The following is a 19,332-nucleotide window of genomic DNA, read 5'->3' as shown; positions in this document are numbered from 1 at the left end:
CGACTTAAAATTGAACGTTTCCGTTTTTTTTTTTTGCGATAGCAAGACCTTCATGATATAAACACGTGGCTCAACTCATACATAATTCGCAGAAAAGGGCTTAACAAATAATCCCGAGAAATGACTTTCGAACCACCGTTATGTATTGGTACAAAGCAGCAACCCTGTCCTCCGTGCAAGGCCTGGGTCTAGCTGTGATCGTTAAGCTCGTAATACCAGTAGGCAACTTTAAGCGCTGTACCTAGACCTGTAGGGTAGCACCGAAAAAAGCGCAGGTGCGCTGCAATGGTTGCCGTGAGGTGTCCTGTTTCGCACCTTGACGAGTGTTCATATGAAGTGGACGTGAGCTAATCAATTCTACAGCCCGCCTTTCCTCTGAGGGTCACCATATGACGTCTCGTCCTACGGGAACGAACTCTGAAGAGCAGGTCGGTTTTTGGTAAAGATGCACAGCTACTGCAGTGTTTGCTCCCCCCTCCAACTGTGTCTCAGCGATAGTAAGGGGGTTTCGACGTTCTTGTCTTCCTGAGTTCCATAATACGATGAAGTCAAGTAAATATTAGCAATAACACGTTCTGCATCCATGCATTCCGATCTTCGAGGCCCTAGCGGAAACAGTAAGCCTTCACTTGGCCCTTCTCCAAAGAAACACATCCGTTCTGTACTGCTAAACGCCATTCCAAAATGAGGGCGCAGAAGCAAAACGCCGTCTTCGTTGCACCCGACATTGACCGATACGAAATCCGGACATTGCTCATCATGATGTCTGCACTCCTACAAAAAAAAACAACTGCGTCGCAACTGTACATACACACAACAATAAACACATATCAAATCACGTATCTGTATATGCTTGATTGCTTGAGCCTGGTGTGGATATGCTTTTCTACAACCGGAAAGGGATGATATATTACTGCCGCGGTGGAGAACTGCTGGCCTCATTATTACATACTCTGAAGTGGTTGTTCGGATTCTGCTACGCGTGCCGTACTGCAACCGGCTTATATCTGTACCCTTCTCGCTAAAAGTACCAAGAAGAGAGTCCTTAATTCATATATCGCCATGAAAAACATTCTGGAGCTTTCCCCAAATGGTAGTCGTAAACGCGCAATGGGCGCTTGGGCCTGTTTGATCACTAGATTTGGCAGGGGCATACTGAAAAAAGAGAGTAGCAGGCAGCTCAACTTGTGGCTTTCGTTTGTATCTGGCCACATTTACAGAAAGAGTCAGGAAGAATGCCATAAACAAAGCCTCTACAGAATAGAAACATATGGGGAGGATTGAGCGAACGAAACATGCCGTGCCCCTCTCCTCTTGTTGAGTTCCAATACGTAAAAACAATTCGCTTTAGAATGCCATCCACACGGGAGAACCAAATGGGACCTGAAAAAATGACTGAGTTTGATTTGCTACTGCAACATGACCCGCCGGAAAGAGTAACAATTCGGGCTACACAACAACCAAGTTGCAGCGGTTGTGCCAAAGCCTCAGGTAGTCACTCTGATAACAATGTGTCCACTTCAAGGGAGTGCATCGCACATGACGTAGGACTGTGCCTGTAGATGTACATTACCACGCATGATTATGGACAAAGCAACTGTTCGCAATACATCGGATTTTAATGGGGCGTCAGAATATTCTTTAGTCTAGCAATAATAGTCTGATATTTTGTAACCATTTTTGTGCCGTGCCACCTTTGGACCGCTTGCGGGCAACTGCCGTGGTGCATGTCCATTGAATTTCTAGGGGTGCTCAGAAACTCGTTCGCCGGTATTCCTTCTCTCAAATTCATTCCTGGAAGTCGTTGGCCCCATACAGCAGTGGTGCGTGTTCTGCGGTGGCAGAATGTCCACGCAAACCTCGGAAGCATGGTTCCTGAAACGCATGAGTCCCGATTAAGTTCGCCTCGCATCCGTTCTCGCAAATTCTGATGAGTATATCCACGGGTATGCCAACCTGCGAATGTCGCCAATGGTGCTTTCTTGCTATCCCGGACCAAGACTGCTGATCCCTCGTCTCAGTGGGCATTTGAAACTAAATCGTCGTCCTAAACGGATCGGAAGCCACCTACAATCTTCAGTCCACTGATGATTCAATTATTGGCTCAAAGGTCCGAATACGTCGCAGAACCGGGGTGTGAAGTAGCCGTGTGTCCTCGGTGATGAAGTGAACACCGTCTCCTGGTCGATTATCTGACAAGCACCATAAACAGTGAAGTACAAGCACACGCACACCCAAAAACAAAACAAGGAATTTTAATCAGCGTATCTTGATCAATCGTAAGGTATCGAGAATCCAGTCACAAAAGTCTCTATTCCCAGAAAGAAGTGAAAAATATGGGTGTGTGTGTGTTTCCACGCCAAAACAGGGACACGAAAACAAACTCATTTGTCTGTACAAGACACGTGCTTTTCTGAATGAAAAAGTGCCACACCTTAGCACTGTACAAAATCAAATGTGCTCACTGCGAGGACACGTGGTCACAGGATCACGAGACTCACCAGCAGCCCCGCTATCCTACGTACCTATGGGCAACAACCAGATTAATGGATTTGATCCGAATGCGTCTGTGAAATTTCTCCAACAGCCTTTGTTCCACAGACTCTGAAGGCAGACAAAAACGTTCGGCATTTCGTGATTCGTTGCACACGCACGCTTGAACGCACGGGTGCGAGCGATCGCACGACAAATGCGTAGCACAGAGCACTACCGTGCTACTTGTCTAATACGTACTTCTTGCATGGGCGTGCGCGGACGCATGAATTGCTTCTCGCAGAACTCAATTGTTGTCATGCCGTTGCAAACCAAGCTGCAGGCAATACATTCGCAAGAAGCAGCGAGCAATAAAAAATGTGACAGAATCGAAGGTCCATTCAGGAACCTTGTAAGCGATAATTACTCACAAGCCGAGCATAGCGGACTGATCCCTTTGTATCCTTGCACAGCAGAGCCGCAGAAAGATGGCACAAACAACGGCACCGTTTGGTGTGCAGCCGATGCAGCCCAACTCTGTTTTTACAGGCAGGTATTCCGCGATAAGAAAGATGCACATCGCCAGGCTTTATAAAAGGTGTCTCTCATCTTTCTGCCAAATCTAAGACGATTATCTCTATGCTGCCACCAGCACTATATAGATTGATTTATCCTAAGGGAATAAACAAACACCAACAAAAAGTAAAGTCGGGACCGTGCCTCATATGACCTACTGCGTGTGAAAAAAGAAGAACCCAGTGATGAGAGTGCAGAGGAAAATATCGAGCGTCTCGGCGAACAGGACCATAAACATTTTTTCGAACTGGTCCTGAAAACAGTACAGACGAAAACGCCACAGACACCAAAATTGCTTTCGACAATCAGAAATTATACGCTGTCATTAGAGGTAAGGCTACCACGATTCTCCTATACATACACAGGTGGCGTAAAAGTGGTAATGAAGACGATGAATCTGGAAATTGTTGGCCGTTCACGACCGCGACGGATCTGCCCTTCTCCAGTTGCTCAGAGGTGGGGAAGCAACAGAGAAATCAGAGCTTATTGACCAACATCACCCATACGGGGGACAGAATGCGAGCTGCACTTGATACTGTAGGTAATCACAGCCTCACAAAGAACCACCAGCCCACAAAAACAATTTCTCCAGGCTTCTTCAACTGTGGAGGCTATTGGTACACATGGGGATGATATGCACACAATGCATACCTACACTGGCGTCTACCGACTTGAATGAGTGGAAACATTGAAGCAGAGTCCTCGTTAGGTCGCTGATCTGCTGAATCTGCTCCGAAGCCAGAACGATGCTATCACGCACCACTTTAAAGAAAGAAGATCGCGGATTTCCGCTCACCTTGTCCGACGCCACTACTCGCTTGACAGTTTCGAACATGCAGATTGCAATGAGAAGGGAATCAAGGGACCCATAGATGAGCGAGAGCATGAAGTACTTGTGATTTCTCCAGCCGACGCAATTGTAGATCCATGGGCAGTGGTGATCCATTTTGAGTACACACTGACGACAAACCCGACAGTGGTGGGCCCGATCCGGTTTCATCCGGCGACACCATTTGCAGTGACGACGTGCCCCCGTCTTTTTTGTTTCCTGAAAAAACAATGAGCTGAACGAGTTACCAGATGAGCACATGCCCGCAACACTGACTTCTTACAGTATAAGAGATGGCAAGAGAACATCAAAAGCTCCCTGTGACACGGGGACGCAGCGCAGAACCCGATGCCCTCGTGGTAGCATGTTGCTTGGGATCTGATGAAAGCAGCATAGAGCTTTCGAATTTCACGCATCCTGCGTGGCTAGAGAAGATTCATTTGAGGTGTCGGGACAAGTGTTAGCACAAGAATCAAGTTTCAAAGAAGAAGCGCGAAATTGCCCCATCTTGTCATGTTGAGCAGCACTCGGGAAAGAGATATCAGATTGTCTTAGCATGATCATATATGAACACGTACCACAACCGAAGGTAGCCCTTCTATGTCGAAAATTTCGGGCGCCGAGTAAGACCATTCGTCAGTATTTGGGATGCTGCCTGGCGGGGTGACGACAGCTAGCCAGTACGAGACGAGGAAGAGGAAAGTCAGGATACCAACGCCCAAAAGCTCAAACAGACCTCTGATCAACACACACATACACAAAGGGCCATGAAACAACATGATACCAGACAAAAACTCTATATCGAGGTGACAGCGACCACCGAAATGAATGGTGACGCGCGGCCGCGTGGTAACGACAGGTTCATGAAGCCGACTGTATTATAATCCAGGACGAGCAGGACACTGTTGACGCAGGATCGTCGGCCGCAGCCCGATGGAATGATAACAGCTTCTTGAAGCATCATCGCGAAGAGACTTACTGTTCAACAACAAATGCAGACCTGCTATTGCGTCGGTACCATGTTGTGACGTATGGATTGGGGTGTACAGTAAATGGCTAGAAAAAAGACTCGCTGTTTCCTCCTTGGAACCGCATAGCTATATTCGAATTCGAACAGTGTACAAAAGAGCTCACCTGTTGTAAGTAGAAGCAAATTTCATCGACTGAGGGATGTTCAGCTGCAGCAAGGGGAGAGCATGGTACTGCAGTAACACAGACGACAAACGAAAGACGCCAGAATAGGTATGGATTGCCTTCATAGGGCTAAGCCTTGCTCCATCGAGAGCCGTAATCAACGACCATACAGCCAGGTAACCTGCTAACAAACGAAACAAATAAGAATCCGTGACGACTCATGCTAGGTAGGAAACTGCAGAAGCTGCCCTGGTCTCTATTCTGAATAAGCTAGAGAGGTTCACTAACCATTACAAAAACAGCAAGAATATAGGCGATTAACACCATAAGGAAGACGACCGGCAGCGCTCGGAGCCACTGACACCGCCTTGACGGAAGAAGCCGAACCGGTGCCATGGGAGGAATGGCAGGCTGTCGAAGCGATGCGTCTTTCCTCATTACTGAGAAACCGTCCCTTGCGCTCTGGGGAGCTCGCCGTATGACCGTAGCATGTCTTGAGGGACCACTGTGCAACTTAGAGACAGGTTCACTGACGGAATTTAGTGACTCGGGAAGGTCGCCAGGTGACATTTCGCAACTTGCATTTTTTGTGAAATCAACTGAAGGTAAGTATTCCTCGTCGCTGCTGAGGGGTTCTTCGGAAACGGGTTCGTCGCTCGATACGGTCCCAGAGATATATGCATGTTCCAGTGACTCCACAGCATCACTTCGTGGCCCTTGATGGGGCCATTCCGATGTGCTGGAAGAGAGGAGAGAATCAGTGAAGACTGGAACATCATGCGGAGCCTGCGAGGATGTATCGGATGCAGCTGACGTCGTAGCATCTGATGGGCATTCTCCCTGCGGTTGGCCTGCACCATGGCTCCGTGGCGACCTGGCGGCAAATGTCCCCTCAGGGACAGCCCGAAAAGAGTGGGGGATTTCGGAAGCGGGAAGTTCATGCTTGCCATCAGACTGAAAAACAGAGGAAGGGGAAGGATGTGGAGGGCAACAATCCACAGAAAAGAGCGGGCAGCACGAGTCCCTGCGGGGATCGTCACAGGTCCGGGGGATCATTTCTGGTGACTAAGACCGTAGACTAGGGCAGCTCCGACTGGCCGGTGATTCAGCGGGAGCCCTTCGTGGCCATCGTCCTCCTTCCAAAAAGGTGACGAGTCTCCGTCTGCCTTCACGGCTGACGCCGCAGCAGAGGAAGCCCACTAAGGAATGCAACACAGAGCTGCAAGAAAGAAGTCATTTGAACGAGAAAGCTGGAGCTACGCGCAGGTCGTACAGTGCACGTGGAGCAAATATGAAAGCCGTTTCGGAATCCAAGAATTTGGAATGGCAGAATTCAAAACGCTCAAGTGGACGGGGGCGACTGCCGATTGAGAAAATCCTGTGCACCAGCACGAGCCCAAATGACAATGGGTTGAATCCGGTCAGCTGCACTCCGCTCACGATCAGCGGAGCCTCAGTCTTATATCAGCGAGGAAGACACTGGTTACAGCAAGAGACTGAAAGCAAAAAGAAGAAAAAAATGGATCCGCTTGCACCGTCGACTGGGTCGTGGAAAATCTTTTCGCCTGGCCCTGCCGTCATCGCGGGGTGTCACGGACTATCCCGGGCTGTGACCTCCTACACGGTCACATGTACCATTCATAAAATGGGGTAGGGAACAAAGGTGTAGACAAAGTATGTGGCACCCTGGACCAACAACTCTTTCAAGTCCTCGATCCTGAGTACAACACTTGGCGAACGTGGTACAGTGTCTTCAAGCGGCCCTCTGCGCAGTAGCAAGAAAACAAGTCAACCTTTCTGGACGACGCGACCCCGATAATCAAGAGAAAGCACGCTTCACATGTTATCAAAGATATTTGGCAGACGCTTGAAACATATTCAATCGAGGCGATGACCAGTGAATAAGCACTTGTGGAAACCGGCACAAATCAGTTGCTTGAAATTCGCACGTGTTGTCTTGCCTAGCCGACTCGCCACTGTGGTAGGCAGCCACAGCGACCGCAGTAACACGCTCGGGAGTCATGCAGTGGTATTTGCTTATCCTCCCGCCTGCCTTTCACGAGGACCCCTCAAATTTATTCAGGCCTATCACGGCATTTAGGAGGGATGTATCAGCAAAAAAGTGTTGAGCTACTCTATTCACCTGCATTAGTAGTAAACGCTACGCAACTATCGGCAAGGGCGCTGCAGGCGATTATCACATGTCATCCCGCTGTCTAGCTTCCTCCCTCTCGTCTCCTCTGATACCAGAACAGCGCATGATCTCATGGTGTTACATTGACGGACACGACTGCCCAAATATGTGACATGTAGAAGTAACTGAACTGGGCAATGTATCCTGAACGACTGCCGTATCAAGGTCCTTTGGTGTGGCTCGTACAGCTTCGCGCTTACATGACTTTGTGGCTAACTGGCCCGGTGTGCTGGCGTCCACCACAGGGACTCTGACAGGAAACAACGGACCAAAGGGAAGTTATGATCCTCTGGAAATTTTCTCTAGCACTGGGTTATTTAACAAATAAGTGACCGTGAGCTTCAGACGCGTCAAGGTGATACACGCTAACATGAGGCGATTCACTCTGTGCTAAAGAGAAGCGAAGCTTGGCCGCCCGCTGCCACGGCTTCGTCGCTTAAATACCACTCATGTCTCGGCACAACCGTACACGAGTCGTCAACTCCTCTTCTCTCCCGTGATTGGTAGTGAGAGTCAGAAAGAAACGGAAGAGGAATTGGTTGCACCCAGGTCATCCAGAGGAATGGAGACCGGTGAAGTTCTATAGCCGGCACGGCGCTGCCACACGTTTCACCGCCTGGCGTTGTCAATTCCATGCTTGAATCAAGTGACTGTGGTGAGCTATGAAGCTCTTTACGCAGCCAGACAGTCGAATTTGCCACGGAAATGCGATTGGTTGAGGTGTTCGCAGCCGTGCACATCTCTACATGCCTTGCGCCAGACCGTAGCGGCAACTCCTTCCGCGAAGCGAATCTCCCCTTCGAGCACGTATGCCCCTCACCATAGATCCAATACGCCAGCACACACAGGCAGGATGCAGCACTGAGACGACCGATGCAGTATAGCGCTGGAGGGCAATCGGATGCATTGTGGATGAGACAGCCACGACTGCACCGCTATGCTGCATTGTTTCGATAGCTACCTAGAACCCGTCCATAAGTTCAGTTCACCACATCCCTACGGGAGAGGGACTCTGGGTCCCAACGCTATGCCCTGCGAGGACTAAACCTTTCCCAAAGAGCTGCACTGGTTGGCATGGAATACCGACTCTTGGACAGCTTGCGATGGCGTGCCCCAAGAAGCAAGCGACGCAGCTACTAGAGGAACGGAGGAAAAGGTGATGGATGTGAACCAGAGCGTTGGCAACTTCATGGTGAGTCAATCTACCTCTCCTAGAGTGCATGGCAGCAGAAGTAGCGGCGAGGCTCCGTACAGGTGGGGTCGAAAGTACGAGCTTTGAAGGCGACGTATTTCCACAACCTGGAACGAGCGACCAAGCCTTGAGAACGGTGGCCACCACTCAAGAGCGCACTCAGTGAGCTGTCATCTCCCTGCTCAAAGAGGAGAGGTCACCGTATCGAGGGTGGCGTATGTGTGTAGCAGCGGCAACATAGGTTTAGAGTTTGCCGCCAATGCTGTCTGGAAAGGGAACTGAAGTGTTCTTCCTTTGCACCAAGAGTCTTGCCGCAGGATAAAAACACACGATGTGTAGCACGTGACAGGACAGGGAGATTGTGCGACACAGCTACGAGGGCTCGCAGGTGGGGCAGTTCGCGGCTGGTCATCTACCCTCGCTTACACATCTGAAATCACCCGTAGAGCTGATATTTGAAGAAACAAGGCAATATGCAGCCCGCATGGAATTGTCTATGAGGTATGCTGAGTAGTTCTTTGATTGGAACAAAACAACTAACGGGACTCTGCCGCCCGTGGGGGGCAGTGTCACTCAATCAGTCAATTACGGATATCTCTGAAGACTCCGTCGCTGATGTATGCAGCATTGCATGGAGTTTTGTTTTCAGCCACTCGCCGCCATGAATCCCAAGAGACGGAATCAGCGGCCAATGCCTGGCCCGACTGATGCGTCAGCAGTGCTCTTTACGATGTCCAGCAGACACTCTCACTAACGGGAACAGTGCTTGGTAGCAGTGCGGGAAGTGCCAGGAATGGGTGGGGTGCTTCACACTTGTGTTGTGGTTCAGAAAGTGAGGAGAGACGTCAAGCAATTATTTGATAGATGGTACAACAAAAACATTCATGAAAGGGCTAAGGTTGCCGAGAACATGGTGGAAGAAAACTTTTAATATCACCTTGGGAGAAAAACTAGCGATGGATCAACTTGGCGCGACAGCTAACACTGTCGCCCCTCACGAAGGTTTATCTAGCAAGGAAGGTTGCAAAAAAGGGCCTCTAGCTTCGAAGCTCGCAGGAATTCACTGGCGCAAGGATCATAGTCCGGTAGTCATCCGCAAGCTGCCGGATTTGAACGCTTCTGAAACGAGCGTTTATAGAATATACCCGGACAATTCAGTCTCCGAGACACGAGCCTGTTGAACTGGGATTGTCGTCTGCACCCATCCGCGTATCTAGAGCTTGGCGCCGATAAAGATTATGTCATCCCATCTTCACATACGTCAGATGGCCTTCAGATATTAGCAGGTGGTGCTCGACCGACTGTCCGTCAATTACAACGTGTAATTCGAAGTGTACGCCAGTATAGTTCCCGAACGGTGTACCGACTGCAGTATTTGTGAACGCTACAGGCACAGCGTCTCACATCAGCTCCATGTAGCCCCACAATGGCTAAACGAGGGCAACCTGTGATCCCGCTGCAGCTGGCAATCGAGAGTTAAAGCGCTGCGGGACGCTTTAGGCTATTCAAACACAACACATACCGTAGCTGTAGATGAATGCTAATTCTAGAGTCTGTCTCCTAAGACACTGCGGGTAACCGGATGCCCACGTGTGTGGATTCTTGATGGTGTCAGGACGCTTGCACACGCCTGTGCCTGCAAGGCCTGAAATGACGTTTGCGTACCGTGTCATCGAGTTCATACGCATTCAGGCACGAGACACAGATGCCGCATGTCGCGATGGAAAGGAAAATATTGTTCCCGAACACGATGCCTATCGCGGAAAGTCCAGCACCGGGCCCCCGCAAACAAGAGTATGCATTTCAGGACCGGAAGTGCCTCCGTCCCAGCTGCGTAGTGCACCAACAAATGGCACTTGTCCTAAACGATTAAGCGAATGCCCTCGAACAGGAGCTTTACAACGCGCTCTCCTCGACATCCGGCCATCCGACATAACCACCACGTGGATCGGGATCGGCTGGTGAAATTCCGCTGATGTTCCGGATAAGATTCGCTCCAGAGACGTTTCTCGCCCTCTCTGACACACCCCGTGTCGTCGGCACCAAGCATGTACAGCAACGCGTATGTGCTGTGACGTCATCGAAGAAGAACCCAAAAGTTCTGATGTTGCTGGGGCGGGACGAAGCGTGTCCACTGTAGTCGTGGTAGCGCTACCGCATAATGTTCGCGTGCCGATCTCGGATGTTTACTGCTGTCCCTAAAATGCGTTTCCTCTCATCCGAGAGCTGACGGCACTGGGGCTGTTCCTCCACGAATGAGGCTACAAGATAGATGTATCTATCAAATTTTGTATATAACGCTGTGTGCCAATTCGTCTTGTTGTGGCTCTGTCAGCCGATAAGACCAGCCGGCTCGCTTCAAGAAAAGGCAGCAGAAACGGAAGCACTTGTCTCATAGCAGTTCCGTAAGCCCTGGAGGTGTCCTGTCACACGGCAGCACTGCGGCTCCGGTGCGGTTCCGGTGGCTAACTCCAGTCACTGAGTTGCGCTTGTGGGAACCTCGAAGGGGCACGACAGGGGCACAGAGTCGTCTCCGGGGTAGTGCCTGAGTTGCCCCATCTCTACAGCTCCATCAAAATGGGATAGTCTCGCAAGAAGTGTCTGGGCATTTGCCAACAGCAGAATCTACGCCAGTGACTGCAGGCCATCTGCTGGCAGCAATTCTAAATCCAACCACGATCACACCACATACCCCTGCTCCCCGCCGAATCAGAGAGTGGCTCTGGTGCACCCACACAGCCCCATTCAAAATAGCGACGGCTTTTTCAATTTTGGTCACCTGAAACTGCCGCATTACAGCCAGTGACCGTGACCCACTATCCGCCGCTTGGGTTTTGTTTACCGGCGTCAACAGAGACCCCACATCCACAGCTGCCGTTAGGGTCTGGTCTAGCCTCAATTCCGCCATTGGCGATCTCGTAACTAGTGGGCCACGCCACACCGTCTGGCAAAGTTTCTGAGAGCATTTGACCCGTGTTTCTTCCACTCAAAAATGTCCTTCCAGGTGCAGACCCGAGTTGCCGGCGGTCCCACCAGTGGCCAGCGTCTCTTCTTCTCCAGATCGCTTGCGAGAGCAGAAACCACATCTGCAACTCATCGTCAAGTACCGCCTTCCTTGGGGCTGTCAGCACCAACATTGGCGTTAACGAGAGTGCCTGATGTAGACCACCTATGCAGCCTCATCCACCAGACCCTCGGTGATACCTTGTTTCGTGTATCTCCAGCAGCGCACCGTTGGCGACCCGTTTACACCAGTGTGACCAAGAAAGCCGGTTGCTCTCATCTGATTCCTGATGGAGGCGATCGACTTCCGGAGACCCGGTCTCGTGAGGTGCATTTCCGACGGTTTTCTCGCATCGAGCCCCAACTACCTGGAAGACGGTTGGCGAGGCTGGTTGGAGGGGCAGACCCTATGAACGCCGGTGTTGAACACGGGACGACGTAACGTTCTCGCATGCTGGCCTCGATGTTTCAGGTCGGAGAGACTGGTTCCGCGGCTCGTAGTTCTTACATACCGACGGTGCAAACGAATGGTCGGCAAATGCCTTTGGTCTTGATCTAATGTATCAGAGGGAAACCGCCAGCAAACCCTTCTCATCGGTTACCGTTCATCTGACAAGGCATTTGACAGGCTGGCACGCTTTTGTGTGACGCAGAGTTATAAGAGGGGAGTTGCACAGTTACGTCTGTCAGCTTGTGTGTGTGTGTGTGTGTGTATGGTGTACCCCGCGAGGCGTGCTTTGTGGATTTCCTACGTTGTCAGAGGGACGTGTTTCCTAACAGCTTCGTTCACAGTCCTCTCCGTGGATCGTCCGCACGTCAATAGGTTGCCGTGCACAGATGCCGTCGACCTGCCGGGGCGAGCAATATCAATGAAAGCTTGTGCATGCTCCGACTGTCGCTGTTACCACCCCGACCCCCTCAACTTACGGCAAAGCTGCTCAACAGTGCACACACAGCAGTGCATGGATATCGCTTTTCGGTGCGCAGCCGACCAGACATTCCTGAACGTCCGAGTGGTTAATCGTATCGAGCGAGCACATTGCGGCTACAGTAATCTGAGATTCATTGACCTCGGTTGCCAGTGGAGCAGGCGTCGTGCGGCAAGATGTTCAGTGGGTCTTTGAGTGGGGGACAACGGAGCTATGGCTGTGCTTTCGATCTGCAGTGATATAGTGGAGCGTTGGGGTGAAGGTAGTGCCTTCAAGGCGTTCGACGGCTCAGCACCATCGTGGAGAGTGGTGTGGTCCGGCTGTCCATGGTCGGAGCGGTGAACCTTCAGTGCCTGGTGCGATAGTCGCGCAGACGGATTTGCAACACATGAACAGTGGGCATCAGTTCGTCATCCGTGCCGCTTGGTATTGGCGGGTGAGGGTTTTGTAGTAATCGGTACGATGGACATCGTGAGCATAGAGGTTCGACGCACCTCACAGCTCTCTCATGCGCTGCAACAGGCTCCGTTCCATGCCACGTCAAAGTGACGTAATTGCGAACCGCTAAATGCCACCGCATACTGTGGAATGGTCAGGAGTAGTCAGAATTGGAAGGACGAACATACGGTCGAGGAAGTTCAAAATCGTGGTGATAACAAGTATAGTGGTCGTCGCCGGCAACCACGAACCCGGGCAATGCCGTTGTTTATGGAGGTACCTTGCGGAACGCCTGTGTTGGACGTCGAGTGGCAAACATTTTTTGTGCCGCACCACCACAGACGTGTCGCGTAAGGCAACAAATGACGTTGGGTGTGGTGAAGATGCGCTCAATGGTATGCTGGTAGAGATGTGGAAACCTTCTTCACCTTCTGTTTCCTCCAGGGTTGCGCGTAGAAGTGAGGCTGTCGCAGAAAACGTGCTCCTGTGGTCTCACTATGGATCGAAACCTGTGAACAAGACATACTCTGTAAAACATATCTGTTGGGTCCGGAACTATTCGACCATCCGTCGTTTCGCAGCTTATTCGACAGACTACTAGCAACACCTTAACCAATCGCGCTAGCGGGTGAGGACACAGCCTTGCCGCACTGCTGTGGTACCGTCCCCCAATCGAAGCTGCAACTCCCCGGCGTTTACACGTGGCTGGTCAAACTAAACTCTTCTTTGCATGCAGGCGTCTCGGAGGGGCGAGTGGATAGACTCTGTTCGACGGTGTAGCCAGTTGTCAGGGGCGGCACGTCGAACGAAACACGGTAGACGGTCGACATGTGTGGAAGGAAGATATTCAGTTGGTTTTCCTGCTGGGCAGGCCACTGAAAAGGATAGGATGAAACACATCTCTTTGGGTTCTATTTTCGTACAACACTGCCTCCGGGAAAGGGCCCATCTACCATGATCTCATCGGGAACATCGATGGGTCCTCCCGCGTTATGTGAGGCGTTACCGTGCGTCGCGTTCCAGCCCATCGCACGGACCGCGCAGACATTTTCCTCGTTACCACCCGCATGCGTAGCATCACGCAACACCTTTGCCTCACTAACACTTTCACACATTCGACCAGCGGCGCTCTACCTCTGGGCGATGACCGCCGTTAACCATACTACCAGTTGACAGTGTCCGAATCAGAAAACCGCCTAGTGTTTTTCGTCAAACGACGAGTCGAAAACCACTCAGGTCCAGTTCGACAGTGAATGACCATCCTTGTTTGGTTGGCTCGTCGGCAGAGCAGCATGCGCTTCCTCGCGAGTATGGTAATTTTGTAGGGTTAGGGGACCAGCTATGAGCCACGCAAATGGTGGCCCCGCAGGTTATCGTGAGAACGGCACTTGCAGCCTTCATCTGCTATTTCGAACAAGTCATTTGCATCCCGACGAGTACCTGCTCGATCCCTGCGACCTACGCTCTGTCTCGAACCCTGTGGGCGCTAAGCCTTCTTTGTGTAGGGATCACGGGCTCGTTTCTTGGTGCTCTTAGCGCGCGGGGTCCGGATGATGGAGATTTGGAGTATAGAGATCAGGAGCTGGCTGGTAGTCAGATCCAGGAGGATACGCAACGGGAATCGCCTACCATCAGGTCGTCCACAGAAGCGGGGACTGGTGCCACTCAAGAGCCAGTCGCGGAGCCGCGGCCAGCTGAACCTGCGCAGGGCAGTTCTAGTCTCACGGGTAAATCGAGTGATCTAGGAGAGCCTAGACTTCTCTAATCGCAACAAGGTAGTCGTGTGAGTAACAGGAATGCGATTGGGTCAAGAAGAGCTAGCCGTGCCCTGCTGCGTATATTATTAAGCAGTATGTAGCGGCAACGTGCAGCGGCGACTGAGTCCGTTTGGCGGATCGCTACTCTACCGAACACGTATGCACTTCTTGTATAGCCCTTACTCCGGCCCACACGCCAGACGACTCTTTGGTGCGTCCGATGCGGCGTGGGGCCGACGAGATATTGCCTGCATCGTGGGTGTGGAAACCGCGAGCTATCCTGTCAAGCGTAGTGTTCCGGTGGTTTTCAGGAAGCCTTCGACAAGGCCCCGCGGTCGCACCCAGAGGAGAGAGGGTGTCGGGTCTCTCAAGGCATGTCCCCAGCAGTCTAGGCATTTCACGTACTGTTGCAGTGCTTGGCCGTGGAAATTTGACATTCGGGGAGCTGGCAATGGAAGGCTTCAGGAGGGAGGCGAAGCAGTTACGAGAGGAATGGGAGGATGAGGACCGCTACGTGAGGCAGAGCGTCGGCCGCATTATCGTGGGTCAGTCTGTCCCTCCTACCGAGTCGCAAGTCAAGCACTTGGAAGCGGCCGCGAGAGAGAGGTTTCACTTTCGGGCAAGTGCAAGACTGCGACAAGCCCATCTATTAGATAAGATAGCGGCAGAAGTCGCGGCGCAGTTGCAGGCAGCGGGGGTGGAGCTTTCGAATTCCGGAGGAGCCGCCTCGGCACAACCCGGAACGAGTGACGAAGCCTCGGGAACTGGCGGCGACGCAAACGCACCCGGTGAGCTGCCAATTGCGCTTGATGAACGCCTGTCGTTTTGCTGAGACTGGCACATTTGTGTCGCTGTGGCAGCATAGGGGTAGAGTCTGAGACTGACGTTGCCCGAAAAGGAATCTGAGGCCTTCTGCCTTTTCACGAGAGACATGATGAGCCCTATTCAACGCAGGTATGTATCACGTATACGACACTACGTTCATCGCTGGTGCCTTCAAGATGTTGCCACTACGTAAAGGGTGCCAGTTGGGTACTAGTCACCAGGGTAGCAGGATTACGCTCGACGCTAGCGTCAGCCCTATTCATTCTGCTGACTTTCACCGTTGTCCCAGGTGCGGGAGGCGCAAGGGCAGCTCCTGAAATGGCCATACAATCTTATGTACGTGTCGGAGTTGTGGCGTTGAGGACCGAAGTTACCAGGCTCAGAGAACTGCTGCGCAATAAGGATCTGTGCGTCCAACAACACATTGCGGAGCGGATGGCGCGGAACATGAATGAAAATCCGTCTGACAACGTTGTGTCTTTGTGGCGACACGAGGCAAAAAGAGCGTACCGTCTGAAGGCGACGCTCGCAAAAGAGAAGGCAGCAGCGCTAGAGGCCCAGGCAACTGAATGGGAGAGCCGTCTTGCCTCAGGTGCCCTGATGCGAGAGGATCCCGACGAAGGGCCTTCCGTTCGGAGACGAGCATCTAAGAGAACATCCGATACAAGGGCCTGGACAGGTGGACGAGGTGGGTTACCTATCCCCCTGACAAGACAAGAAGACATTGTGACAACGCTACGTAGGCTCATGGATGACCGCATTTTGTGGCTTGCCGTTGAGGATAGCATAGACATCTCGAACCAGCAGCAGACGCTGCCATTGCCATAATATAGACAGCATGTAGTTCGCTCCGGTTCGTGTATCCATTATGCTTTGGAGCTCATCGAATTGGGCCTAGGAGAGATAAACGGTCTCTGGTCTCCGTGGTGGGGCGGTCTTAGGCAAGCAGATAATCATGGACACTCCACACAACTCCGCCATTGAGACATCCTGAAGCACTGTTCAATGTTTTGTGTTCGCAGCCGGTAGCCGTGGTCAATGGCGAAAGGCGCATTTAACAGGCCGTCATCGGAGCCCTTTTATTCCCAGAGGTCCACCACTGAAGAGTGCTCCTCACATCGTTCATCCGGGGGACACACTAAGGGGAACAGTGCTTGGTAGCACGGTCGAGCTGCCAAAACTGGGCGAAGTGCCGTATGCCCAGCTAGCGATTGATAAGTTGAGAATGGAGGCCACGCAGTTATATGCAAAATGGAAGGACAAAGATGAGTATGTAAAGTGTAGGATTGCGTCACACATGCATGAGGGGAACAATCGATCTCCGCGGGAGGAAGATGTCCGACAATGGATCGTCTCGGCGAAACATACATACTGTCGCCATGGACGAGTGCGTATTCAAGAAGCTGCTGTTCTGCAGGAGCTTGCTGACAATCTAGAAAGGAGGGCTGAAGCAGAGGGCCTCATGGTACGAAGCTCCCAGGAATCGCCAGCGCATGGATCAGAATCTGCTGGTGGTCTGCAAGCTGCAGAATCTGAACGCGTCTCAGGCGGTGGGTCCGTCGCATCTACCTGGACTTTGTAGTCTCAGACTCACGAGCCTCTAGAGCTTGGGATGCCCTACGCTATCATGCGCATTGTGGGTTTGGCTCTGAGAAAGATTCTGTTACTCCATCTTCGTCCGATGGCGCCAAAGGTCCATCGTTTTCAGCTTGTAACGGTCTATATAATATCCGCTGTTTATAGCCAATTATTTCACGTACAAGTCAGCGTAGTCACCGAACGGTGTACCAACCGAAGGATTTGTGAACGTTACAGACGCAAGGATCATAGTCCGGTAGTCATCCGCAAGCTGCCGGATTTGAACGCTTCTGAAACGAGCGTTTATAGAATATACCCGGACAATTCAGTCTCCGAGACACGAGCCTGTTGAACTGGGATTGTCGTCTGCACCCATCCGCGTATCTAGAGCTTGGCGCCGATAAAGATTATGTCATCCCATCTTCACATACGTCAGATGGCCTTCAGATATTAGCAGGTGGTGCTCGACCGACTGTCCGTCAATTACAACGTGTAATTCGAAGTGTACGCCAGTATAGTTCCCGAACGGTGTACCGACTGCAGTATTTGTGAACGCTACAGGCACAGCGTCTCACATCAGCTCCATGTAGCCCCACAACGGCTAAACGGGGGCAACCTGTGATCCCGCTGCAGCTGGCAATCGAGAGTTAAACCGCTGCGGGACGCTCCAGTGGAGCCGGATGTCCACGTGTGTGGATTCTTGATGGTGTCAGGACCTTCGCACACGCCGGTACCTGCAAGGTCTGAAATGACGTTCGCGCACCTTGCCATCCAGAACTTACAGAAGGAAGCACAGAACATAGAGGCCTCGTGGCTCCGTGACGAGGCTCTTTTTATTGCCGAGCGTGTCGCCTATCGCATGGCTCGCGCAAACGATCCATCACCATCCCCCGCCGTATTGCTTCAGTGGCAGTATAGGGATAAGTCATATTTCCAGACTCAGTGCACAGCACACCTACAAAAGGCCCGTGACCTGAGACGTCAAGCGGACGCCCTGGAAGTGGAACTCGAAAGCTTGCTCTCGTCGCCATCAGGACATGCACCAGATCCGTCGCTTGGAACTGAATCGACGGGTGAGTATCTTGTGCCGCTGTGAACTCGATTTAATGTAGCGATGTCCCTGGCTCCCTCTAGCACGTTTTTCGTTCCGGTTGGCTGGTATGAGTTCTGGGGGCGTTTACCGGTGCTTCCTAGAGTTTGCACGAGTTGGACGCGACGGAACGTTTCCCGTGCACACGTGGCAGCGCCACAGCGTTGAGTTCGCGCGCCGATTCCTGATGTTGCTTGCTGTTCGGAAAGCTTTCCTTCCGCTCATTTGTGAGCTATAGGCATCGACGTGACTCCCCCTACCCCCCCCCCCCCCAAACACAGCCACGTGGCAGATGTGTCATTGGAGCTTCATCGACTGTGTGCTGTGTTGATACATCCTGGTTCTGACTCTGTCACCTTGCACGACGCGCAATCCCCCTTCAGGGAAACGACAACGGAAACGGAAGCATCTGTCTCAGAGCAGTGCCGAGAGCTCCGGAAGACACCCGTTACACGGCGCTGCTACGGCTACTCCGACGTCACTGTGGCTGACTCCAGTCTCAGGCTTTCCCCTGCGGGCGCCTCGACGATGCTCCAAGCGGCGACGAGTCGCCTCCGGGCCAGGCTCTGCGTCACCCGCATCTCTACAGCTCCACCCGACTGAGGCAGCCTCCGAAAAAGCGTCTGGCCATTCGCTACCAACGCCAGTCCCTGCGACACGGAGTACTGGCGTTCCGCTGCCACCAGCGGCACTGGCACTGTCCACCACCACACCCTTACACCCTGCCGGATCAGGGAGTAGCGCTGGTGTGCCCGCAGCGCCCCAGCCCAAAAAGAGCCGACTCCTCGATTTTGTGTCTGCTCGAGCCGCCGCACACCAACTAGCGCCCCAGATGCACACCCCGCCACCTGGGCAAATTTCAGGAACGTCAACACAGATCCCATCCGAGCATCTGCCGCTGGGACCGCGAGAGGCGTCAGGCCCGTCACTGACATCATTTCTGTCAACGGGACACGCCACACCGTTTGGCCCGGTTTCTGAGATCATTCCACCTAGGTGTCTGCCACTCAAAAAACGCCCACTCCGGGAACCGGCAGCAACCATCCAGAGTCCGACTGCCGACGTTGCCACCAGCGGGCCGCGCCGTGTCTCCTCGGATTCGCTTACGGTATCAAGCACTTCGCCTGGATCTCATTCTCAAGCACCGGCTTCTACGGATTCACCGGCACCGACGTCGGCGCCACATGGTGTGCGCGGTGTAGGGCCGCATATACGACGTGGCGCGCCAGAACCTCGGTGATGGCTCGTATTGTGAATCTCAATAGGATCAACAGTGGTGACCTCGTCAGCCAGATGCGCGCGCAGTGTCGCCGCA

At 52.3% G+C, this 19,332-nt stretch overlaps 2 protein-coding genes across 2 annotated transcripts; one reads left to right on the top strand and one right to left on the bottom strand.

Annotated features, from left to right (window-relative positions):
• Positions 1-504: 504 nt before the first annotated feature.
• Positions 505-6,899, bottom strand: TGME49_252200 (cell cycle regulator with zn-finger domain-containing protein). The gene is made up of 9 exons (XM_018780973.1): positions 5,300-6,899; positions 5,012-5,079; positions 4,456-4,615; positions 3,845-4,096; positions 3,207-3,301; positions 2,734-2,809; positions 2,526-2,604; positions 2,072-2,192; positions 505-1,875 (listed from the first exon to the last, which is right to left on the bottom strand). Exons 1-8 carry the CDS (start codon positions 6,065-6,067, stop codon positions 2,077-2,079), a joined length of 1,614 nt encoding a protein of 537 aa, XP_018638217.1. The 5' UTR covers positions 6,068-6,899; the 3' UTR covers positions 505-1,875; positions 2,072-2,076.
• Positions 6,900-15,667: 8,768 nt separating this feature from the next.
• On the top strand, positions 15,668-19,268 carry TGME49_252190 (KRUF family protein; the record flags this gene model as incomplete). Its single annotated transcript, XM_018780972.1, has 4 exons — positions 15,668-16,037; positions 16,372-16,899; positions 17,641-18,000; positions 18,401-19,268. The coding sequence occupies 4 exons, from the start codon at positions 15,668-15,670 to the stop codon at positions 19,255-19,257; spliced, it is 2,115 nt and encodes a 704-aa protein (XP_018638218.1). The 3' UTR covers positions 19,258-19,268.
• Between the last annotated feature and the right edge of the window lie 64 nt (positions 19,269-19,332).

This window comes from Toxoplasma gondii, chromosome III, assembly GCF_000006565.2.
Source record: "Toxoplasma gondii ME49 chromosome III, whole genome shotgun sequence".
NCBI lineage: Eukaryota > Apicomplexa > Conoidasida > Eucoccidiorida > Sarcocystidae > Toxoplasma > Toxoplasma gondii.
This window is presented reverse-complemented; position numbering and strand designations above follow the sequence as displayed.